General features: G+C 42.0%; 1 protein-coding gene across 1 annotated transcript; it reads right to left on the reverse strand.

Moving 5' to 3' along the window:
• Window positions 1-3,776: 3,776 nt before the first annotated feature.
• Window positions 3,777-10,279, reverse strand: TYW3 (tRNA-yW synthesizing protein 3 homolog). The gene is made up of 5 exons (XM_010171565.1): window positions 10,106-10,279; window positions 6,168-6,266; window positions 5,274-5,345; window positions 4,862-4,995; window positions 3,777-3,999 (listed from the first exon to the last, which is right to left on the reverse strand). Exons 1-5 carry the CDS (start codon window positions 10,277-10,279, stop codon window positions 3,777-3,779), a joined length of 702 nt encoding a protein of 233 aa, XP_010169867.1.
• Window positions 10,280-10,432: the final 153 nt, after the last annotated feature.

Consider the following 10,432-nt stretch of genomic DNA (forward strand, 5'->3'; position numbering starts at 1 on the left):
GCTGTTTCAGGCAAATACTTGTGCTTGTGACATCTGTGATTTGCATGTAAAGAATTATCTTGGTGAATCAGTCAAGTGACTTTCGTTCTGAAGTGCCTGCTGGATGCCGTTTGTGAGCACAACTGGCTAATACCTTGGCTCTAATTTGAGGAACGATGACATTAAGTGATTTTCTGGTCTGGATGCTAAATGTTATGAGTGAGAAAAGATGATCAGTTGCTAGAGTGAATGAATACATCTGCCTCCCCAGAAACAACTGGATGCAAAGTGAATGAAATTATAATTTTAAATGTTCCAATATTTTAGTATAGCAAAAGCAGATATGAAAATTTGGCTTAAAATACCCTTTTGTCAATTAAGTGGCTAAGCACACTTACAGTGGTAAAGATTTGCCAATTTTGGGAATCTTGTTGCTTATCAGTAATTTTTTCTTGTGCTGTGAATCACAGAATTGCCGTTCCGAAGGCTGCTGCCTCCTGTCGCCTTTCCGCCGGCTGGGACGCCTCTGGTCCATGGCTGAATATTGCATTTAACAGAACTAGTTACAGGAGCTGGAAAAAACCCACAGCTTAACAAAAGTCATCTCAAAAGGAACTTGTGAAACTTGGGTCGGAGTGGGGAAAAGCGTGGTTATCCCCGGTGTATAGGGAAATGAGGGCCATGGTGTGTGGAGCAGGGCAGTGCTGGTCCTCTGCACCCGTGAGACATCACCCTGAAACCTTGGGAGGGGGAGGGTAAAAAAACTCTGAAAAACCTTGTGAAAACTGTTCACTATCTTAAGCAGTGAAGTAACATGATTCCCTAATCTTTCACTGAGAATCAGGTGACTGTTTGTTTTTTGTGTTGTAGAGTCTTGGGGTTTTTTTTTTTTTTTTTGGATGACTTTCCTAACAGTCTTCAAGAATTTGAGTTAACAGGTATAAAGTAGCAAGATAGCAATAGTTAGGGTAACTTTTCTAGGTTAAGACTGTCAAAAAGTCTTCCTGAGTTTGGTATCAGTTTTAAGAGGAATGTGGGATCACATCACACATCAGTTTCTGACAAACTGTATTTCGAAGACTGTAAATCCTGTATATGCTGTTACATACTGCAGAATTTGGGCCATTATTGTAATGTTGGGATTGAACTTTAAAAAAAAAAAAAAAAGAAAAGCAAAAAGAAGCTTTCCAAAAACTAAGTAGTTGCATCGAATACCCTTTCCTCCCAACATACAGCCCCACAGCTCTGCCCTTGGAAGCGTGCCACAGTCCTGGTTTATACACCAGATCGGTATCTGTGATCCCTCTTCCACCTTACACAGACGTGTTCACACCAGACGTAGTTGGAAGTTAACCTCCTCTAAACTCTGAAACAGGCCCCCTCTGTCTCCAAAATACAGACTCTTTGGGCTGCAGTTGAAGTCTGATGCAGTTTCCTTGCGCCTCTGCTCTTTTCAGTGCTGTATTTGATCATCCCACGTGTGGTGCAGGATCACAGCACTGCAGCACGTGGACATCGCTCGTGGTGCATGACAGCATCTATAGTTCCTGACAGACCAGAGCCAGACCTTGCAGGAGTGCTTTAAACCCAAAGATGGTTCAGCCGGTTGTGACTAAACTCTTTGAAATCCACCCCCCACTTTTGAAAGCCACAACAGCCTCTTCTGCAGGCAGGAGACCCTGGGCGGTGAGGAGGGACCCGCAGGAGCCCCACCAGAAGGGACGGGGACAGGGGCAGCCAGCTGCTAGGCTTTGCCGGGGTAGCTGGCCTGCGAGATCCACCTGCCCCCTGCACTGAAGCAGATGTTGCTGTGTGTTGGTGGAAGCTTTGGGGCTTCACTTCACCTCACTTCAAAGAAACGCAGTTGTGCCTCAGGGTGGATGGACGTGAAGGTCTGTGAGAAGTTGCGATTACAAAGGCCTGAAGTGAGCCCCGTGCCTGGCATGACTCCCATAACCTGCACAGCAGAAGCCATGTCCCTACACCCCAAGGAGCTGCTGTCACTTTGCCCCGCGACAGGGACCCTCAGCTGCTCCCACCCGTGCCCTTGCAGTCGCACAGGCTGTGGGACTCCAGGTTTGCTCACCCCCATCCCCAGTGTGGTGATCCCACTGTGTCCAGTGGTACTCTGATCCTACCAGCTGATCCACGCTTGCTGCACGTCCCAACAAGCAGCTCTTCAATGATCCTCCCCCCCAGGTCCAGTTAAACAAGGATGAGCCCACTAAATTACACGAGGCTGGAGAACAACGTATGCAGTGTATTACTTTTGAAGGTTTCTTGTGGTATTTCAGCATTGTACGTACTTGGTTGTCTCACAAGCTGATGTTCTTTATCTTCAAAATTTGTCACCACTGCCTTGCCCCCTGCACAAAGGAGGAAAATTGTAGAGACTGCTCTTTCCGCTGTTTGCTCAACCTGTGCTTGCAGCCAACAGCTAAGGACAGCATCAACCACCCAGCATTTCATTTGACATGACTGCAGTCTCCTTGCAACGATGGAAATGTGTTGGCCTCTCACCTTCCTGTGCCCCAGCCAGGTGCTGAGGTCTTTCAGACCACCAGAAATAGGATGAAAGCAAGCACACCAGACTCTTCAAGCTGGAAGTTAGTAACACAAACAAGCAACACAAAAGGCTCAAGTTTATTTTTTTTGGCATGCCTGCTACTGAAAACGCAGCCTAACAGGTCTTTCAGAATCTGTTTAAAGCCCCCAATTACTTTTTCCTTTAGCTGCCACCTAGTATGTCAGATTTTTACAGTGGAATTAAAATGTCCCCAAGACTCAGGCTTATGTAATGGAAACAATGAGAACTCTCTGCCTATACGAACTGGGAGCTGCTGTACTTTCCCTCAGTCAGGGTCTTGTTTTGCACTGGTAGTGATCACTTGGCCATAAAAAGAAGGGCTCAGGAGCCGTTGTTGCTAACGTTTACAATTTCACCATTTTTCTGAACACCACACTATGAGTACGGAGTGACTTTTCCAGTGGTACCACCCAGGAATGCACAAATGATTGCACTGTTTAATATTTACTGCATGTCAGTGGTTTGTAGCCTGGTAAGAAAGCCCGTTAGACCTTGGTTGACTTCCTGCCCAACAGCTGGAACTGAAGGTGAGTGCTGGCCACGCAGAATGATACGTAAGTCAGCTAACAAACTACTGGCATACAGAGTTGGCTAAAAGTTGCAAAGAAAAATAACACTTAATGGTTGCTGGCCAAGGGAAGCAGAACGCATGAATACAGTGGGGCTGGAGCCAGGGTAGAGCAGTACCCAACTTTGACCTTTCTGTTCTAACCTCCATCCCAGACACTGTTCTTCAGCTGACTAACACATGGCTTTGTGCTGTTTGGAAAGGGCCACCTATATTGCTGCACACCGTTTTGTGGAGTTCCAACAGGGATTAAAAACCTTCAAGGGTAACAACCCCATTTTTAAAAGTTTCTCTGCTCTGCAAAAATCAGAAGGCTTAAACCCAGCATTTGGAAGTGAAATGCTTCCATAGAGAAGATGGACAAAGGCTGTAGAAAACCAGTTATTTCTGTGGTAACTGACAGAGTAAAAGATTGTTAATTCAACAGTGCTGTTAAAAAAAACCCCAAAACATTCTAAGGTTTTGTTCTCTCTGCTTCTGTGGCATTAAACCTGTTCATAATTCTGTTTAATTACCTTTTTTTCTTTTCTGGTAAATGTCCATGAGAGTGTTACTACTTAGAACAGAGCAGTATTTATATCTCTTACAAAGAGCATTACAACTGTTACTCAGTTTGACATTTGCTTGCAAATGCCTTATAGTCTATATGGTGATTTCAGCAAAAATATCAAGATTGCTTTCTGCATCATCCTCAGGCCCCAGTTCTTCACTGTGCTCCTTTGGAGAGGTGTCTACACCTTGTTCTCGAATGGTCTTTCTCTTTCTTCTGCGAACATACACGGAGCAGTTCTTCTCCGTCTCCTCCGAAGGCGAGTTGTTTGCACTGGCGGCAGTTTTCAAAGCTAACTCTAAGTGTTTGTAGAATCTAGAAAGAAACAAGTGTGCTGTTATTGGTTTTGTAGGTTTGCTCAGAAACCAATGTAATTACAATCAAAGCGTGTTAAGAGAAGAAAATCGTTACTAACGTTGTAATGGTCTAGCCGATACTGGAAGAAAAGTTAGAAATATCAGCACACATCCCTGTGTATGCCATGCCACTTCTCTCTGCAGTGCTCATACGTTATAAATCAAACAGCAGAGGTACTCATGTGCCATTCAGACCCTGTTAATCTTGCAGAAACCATAAAAGGGTATCAGGTTAAATGTCTGAGGGGTGACAGCATTAATGATCTGATGGACCGCTATTACTTTTACTTTTAGCATTACTTTTACTTTTATATATTAGCAATTACTTTTACTTTTAACAGCTACAGAGATTGTCAGTGGACCTATAGAAAGAAACTGGTCTTGGCACGTGCAGGTGTCTCTCCCGTGTCCTTTTGATCCTCATGCTCTCTGACAAATGTAAAGACCCAAAGTGTACGTAACCTCGCACTGTCTCAAAAATCATCAGTTTTGGAAACTCTGCAAAGCGTTTAGTGGATTAAAGTGTGCCTTGTGATCTGAATGCTTCTGAAGTGGTTACTGTGTTAGACTAACAAATGCTTTTATCCTTAGAAAAAGAAACTTACTCAGTAACAAAGTCTGCAAACTCATGTTGTTTATAGGTTTTTGCTTAAATAGTTTATAGTCTTCAGAGCTCAAAATTTAACTGAAATTGTACTTTAGACTTTGGGGTATTGTCTAGTTTTCTTTGTTTGATTGTTTGTTTTTTACATAACCTCTCCTATGCATTTTTCACAGTTGTATATAGATATCACGGATAGTACTGGTGTAATCTAACAAACCTGTCAATCCTCCTCATGTTTTCTTCCATTTTCCGATTAGCCACGTGTATCAGAAATTCAATATATTCTTCAGAGACCATCAGTTTTCCCTTTGCACACAATGGAACCTCTAAGCAATGAGTGCTCCGGACAGCCTAAAAACACAAGCAGAGGATTTAGCTAGAATAAGGTTTTTTATTTTATGAAGATTTTTAAATAATATGGGGAATTCATTACAGGAAAAAAACACTTATCCACAGCATTGGTTAGTTTGCTGTCAGCTAAAGCAGAAAGATATTTCTTTGCTGCAGCATGCCCTGTGATAGCTGTTGGTCACATTACAATTCAGATCTTGCTCGTAAAAAAAAAGCCAAGTTAAGAATAATGGTATGATTTTCTTATATTCCTTACAGGTAAGTAGAAAAGTCCTTACCATCATAATTTTTCCTCCTCTGCCAACCGTAATACCAGAGTTCCTGAACCCAGAATCGATAGCCACTGAATGCTGCAGAACAAATAAATGCCTTAAACAGGTCCTAGACACTTTCACATAAAGAAATAATGATGGATGGGTTGCAATGCAACTTGTAATCTCAGTTTTGCAAAAAATTTATTCAAAACCATCTCCCTGAATTAATCAATAATAGTTACATAAAAATGTTTCTAAGGTCAAATCCACGCAGTATCAGAAACTGTGGTTGGTTTTCAATCACAGTCAATCTTGATTGTCTGATCTTAATCTGTTAGTGCAGACAGGACGTTGACGTCTCTCTGGGCACTGAACTATTTTATCCTGAAGAGCTGGTAACCACATAGACAGCTGTGCAACATTTTTATAGCTCCAAGTGCAGCAGTACTATAAAAGAAGCCAGTCGACCTTCTACATTAATGAAGGAACAAACACATCATGCAGTACTCTCTGAAGTAATTCTGGAAAAGCAGAAGGCAGAGGTACCACTCAATTAGTTGAAACACTGGAGCCAAATGGCCTGGCTGGTGGCAGAATGATGTCTAAAAAACCATCACTTTCAGCCAGCGAAAGCAGCCCAGGCTCACTGGGAGACTTTTTACCAGGCAACCTGCTTCAGCTCGAAGACTGAATTGTAGTGGAGTAATTATTTTTTTTTTTTCTAAAAAGTAAAGCAAGATCTCTACTAATTTTAAAGCTGTGTTTTCTTCATCAGCTTACTTTTACTGCCCTAGTTATTAAACATACAGCACATCTGGGACTATTCTTAAGTGCTAAAGCTTACTCAGGGGCCAATACTTTTACAGCAAGGAACATAACAGAATGACAGTGTCACACTGTTAAATGATGTAATTTTACCAGAAGCTGTGCATCCTGCAGCTCTTGACAGAGCACGTGAAGAACAAATGGTTCAAACTTGAGCACAACGTCACCAGTGGCTTTCTTGAGTGCTGTCATCTGGAAAATTCACCAAAATATTTACGTTAATACTGCAAATGTGTACTGTTACTTCAAAAAAAAAAAAGAGATAATAATAGCTAGTTGGTGCATTAAAAACAAGCATTAAAAATACAGCAAATGAGTTCCAAGCAATCAGGTTTGTTCAGCTGCTTTTGATTTTCCATTGCTCATAATACATAGAAATTCCAAGGATTTCCATGATTCTGTTTGCTAAACTGACAGAAATTCATCTCAAGATAGACTTTAAAAACTTGAAATAGTGTGCTTCCCTGTTTATTTCTTTGTACACTCAAACAAATCAATACAGTCAGTACAGCATGGGAAGAGAACCGTTTACTGCAATCAGATGAAACCTGAGCAGGTTTTTAATGGCTTTTTTTTTTTAACTGTATTTTAAAATCAAAGACATTTAGTTTCTGAACTAAATGTACATTTCTCAATGTCAGAAAACTTTCTTGAGTACATCAGATTAATTTCACGGCCTAACATACTTGACTACATTTTAATCCTGGTTTAATAATGCAGAGCCTACTGTCTAAGTTATAAAAAATTCAGAGGTTGAAATTAAGAGGCATAAACCTAGAAGATAAGAAAAAAACCCAGTAACTTTCTAATTATAAAATTCAATAATTATCTTCAGACCCCTCAGTTCTGCTAGAAGACTGAGATGCTAGTGACAGTTTTTCCTGGATTTGTGAGTGTGGAGAAAGCTGTGTGACGTTCTGCACCCACTTACTGTTACAATTTCTCTACTTTTCTGTGCTGTCTTTACGCAGAGAAACCTTCAGGGCCAGTATTACTTTCTTCCATTGAGAAAGGTTGCTTAGAGGCAGTTACATTACTTGTTTCATTGTATGACTATTTAATAAGCATTATTTGCCCCCCCTTCTTGTTTGCCTTCATTTGCTTAATTCACAGCACTAAAAGAATTGCTATGTTAACCTGAGAAAATTCAGCTGTTTTCCCATACTTTGTTGCTTTGTCTAGCCCTTCTCATCTTTCTTGTAAAATGAAAATCTTCAATCAAATCTTCAGGAAATAATCAAATTCATGTGCTTTTTAAAGACATGATGGCATAAAAGAAAACTGATGAAGTAACTCTCTCCTTTAAACACTGAGAAGTATTTGAATGTATTTATGCAGCACCTCCTCTGTAAACGTTCTTATTGTCAGTCGAAAGCAGGTTTTTCTGAATGGCCAAGTTTGTAATTTGTGCACCAGATTTTAAAAAATGCCCAAGTAAGCACGGCTGTGCTGAAGCTGATGAGAAGCAGAAACTGTCAGCATTGCATGATGCAGTGTTGTTCAGAAATACCTTAGCTAACTTATTTAGCATTTCCTTGGGCCTGGAAAGGAGCTGTGTTGACTGAGTGCTCGGCTGAGGCGAATTCCCCCTGCCCAAGAGCTCGCCAGCTCGGTCAGACAGTGAGCAGGGTGAATCCTCAGGCAAGGCTGGGCTCTGCAGTTGCGGTGGTTTCTCTCCGCAGCGCAGCACAAGAGGCTGCGTCCGCTCCGGAGCTCCCGCAGTGCCACGGCTGCAGCGGGAACATGAGTGCAGGCAGCAGTCACGGTGTGTAATGCGGGCTGGGACCTGCCAGGGACACGCGTGATCCCTTTTCAGACGCTTTCCCAGGTGTGAGAACTCTGTTCTCATCTGAGCAACACGGCGTCCCGCTTCAGCAAAACGATGGGCACCCGCTGTGGCTGGAAGCCAAGTCAGCCAACGTGTAAGAGAGAACACCTTACTAGCCGTGATCAGCGTGTGTGACACTGGTGAGGGTGTTTTCAGGGGTTTCTGTTTCTCTGAAAAGGCAAAGTAATTTAGCAGATACTCTGGAGGCAGCTTTTCAGTGAGAATACACTAGTTAAGAAAGTCATACTGACTGAAATCACCTATGCATCTTGGCACTGCCCCAAAGATGTCTTACAATTGCTTGTTCCCTCAAAAAGCTTATTAATGGAAAAAAGTATTTTCAGTAAAGGTTTATTATGATCTTATTGGGTCTAAATCATCCATGTGATAGGGAAATACTGAAAGTAATTTTCTGTTAAGTCTCTGAAGCTTGAGGCCCCAATTTGCTCCCAGTGAAGCTGATGGGAAAACACCCAATGGGAAGAGGATTAGATCCTTCATCTCTGAAGAGTCTAAGTCCAGTAGCTGTCATGAAATGACAGAAAGTCCCCGTCGGTGAGATGGAAAAAAGCTCGCACAAATGAAAACCACTCTATTCCAAGCACAGGAGCAATTGCTCAAGTGATGTGAAGCAGAAATAACCGACTGTGTTTAATGACTGACCACAGCAGCAGGTTTACAGGAACGCAGAACACAGCCCGTGCTCTGTAAAGAGCGTGTTGGCCCTGCAGCGAAGGCTGTCCCTGCAGCACTGCCATCACGCTCCCAGCTCGGCTGTAAGGTACAGTCTGAGCAGGGGCGTGCAGCTACTGCACTGGGCAAAACCTGCTGGCGAGCAGGGGACGAGGTGACACCTCGCTGGCGAGACGCTGGACCGGCATGCGAGGCAGGCAGGGACTGGGCTGCCGGCAGCACGCCAAGCCCGTGGCTGACGGTGTACCTCACAGCTCTGCTCTGTCCCTGCAGACACGCGGACAGAACCACGCGTGCCCAGGGCCTGGCAGCAGCGAACGCTCTGCACGTGCACATCTTAAGTATTAAACAGTGGCTGGCTGAGTTCTGCTCTACATCCATCCTCAGATCCAAAGCTGAAGGTGGTCGAGGTTCACAGCAATAGTGCATCAAGGAAAGAAGTCACTGTTCCAGTTCGACATTTACTGTGTAATTCTGAGGTTATATTTGTGCCATATCAATTACCTTGCAAAGAGGCACTTTATAATGCGTGATGCTTTTTCTCCAAGCATTGGGAAGATAAAAGGATAAAAATAAATTACAAAACAAATATCCAATGTTCATATTGTTGAGGTTAATGCACACATTGAGGTCAAATGATTTGACAGCCGAAAAACACAGCATACAAGATCCTGACTTCCCTTCTCATTTCCTAAATACTGCACTAGCAAAGCTTTATCATACATTATAGTAGTTTAAAAATTAATCAAATACATTTTTCTTACACTTGCAATTCATGCAATTAAAAAAAAAAATCCAATCTACCTCTTAAAGAGAACAGGAAAAATAAAAGTATTTCCTCTCATAAGAATCAGCAACAACCTACTGTGTCTTGCTCAGTCTGAAATTTCCTGATGGAAATTAATTAATTAATTGTATTTTACTTTTGGATAGGAAGGCTTTTAAATCAAATTTAGTCTCCAGTTGATACCTTGCTGGCAATCCAACAAGAAGGGAAAAGAGGGTAGATAAAAAGCTGCAGAAATTAAAAATACCTAGTTATACTGACAGTAATCTTTCAGGAAAGGAAAAACACTTGCTTAGAAAAACATTATTTCTGCTTATTCTGAATAAGGAAAGGGCTTTGAAAAAAAAATCACTGCATCTTAGATTTTCAGAAATTGTTTTTTGAAAGGCAGTCTTCTGCTGCAGAAGCAATAAAAATTACTGGCGTCTTGACCTACTGTGATGTGGAGATTACATGGCGCCACAGTAAGAAATTATTCAACTTTAATATAAACTGCATTTAAAACTATGCAGGGAATTAGGCATTAAGCTTAAAAGCATTCTCTGCAAAACGGGTCTTAAGAAGAACCGATAGAGAAAAGTTTATTTTGAAATTAGTGTGTCAATTCATGTCAGTAACAGCAATAATAATAATAAAGTCTTTATGTTTTCCATGATATGTTTTCCATGACATTAGGAACACAGCATCAAGTCAATATAAAGTAGTATCGCGTTGTCCTCTTACCACATCATCTTTGAGGCACGTTTCGTGTGTTACCATGAGCCACGTGCAGTTTTTCTTCTGGATCTCGCAGCTGTTTATATCCTGGTAACGAAGGGAAATGATTAACCCAGCGCTGGAGATACGCGAGGTTTGATCTTGTGCTTGCAGGAAAAATCGTCCTTCGCAATAAATCATGTCGCTTTTAATAAAAACTTTTCTTAAGGTAGGAAAGAAAAGAGTGTTTACATAGAAGTAGTTTAAAACTGACTCATCGGTGCCTCCGTGCGCTCCGTCGGGTCCCGCCGCCAGACCGAGGTCCGGCGATGGGTTTACCTGGTGTGTCAGCCA

Source organism: Antrostomus carolinensis, unplaced genomic scaffold (genome assembly GCF_000700745.2).
Source record: "Antrostomus carolinensis isolate BGI_N321 unplaced genomic scaffold, ASM70074v2 scaffold39780, whole genome shotgun sequence".
Lineage (NCBI taxonomy): Eukaryota > Metazoa > Chordata > Aves > Caprimulgiformes > Caprimulgidae > Antrostomus > Antrostomus carolinensis.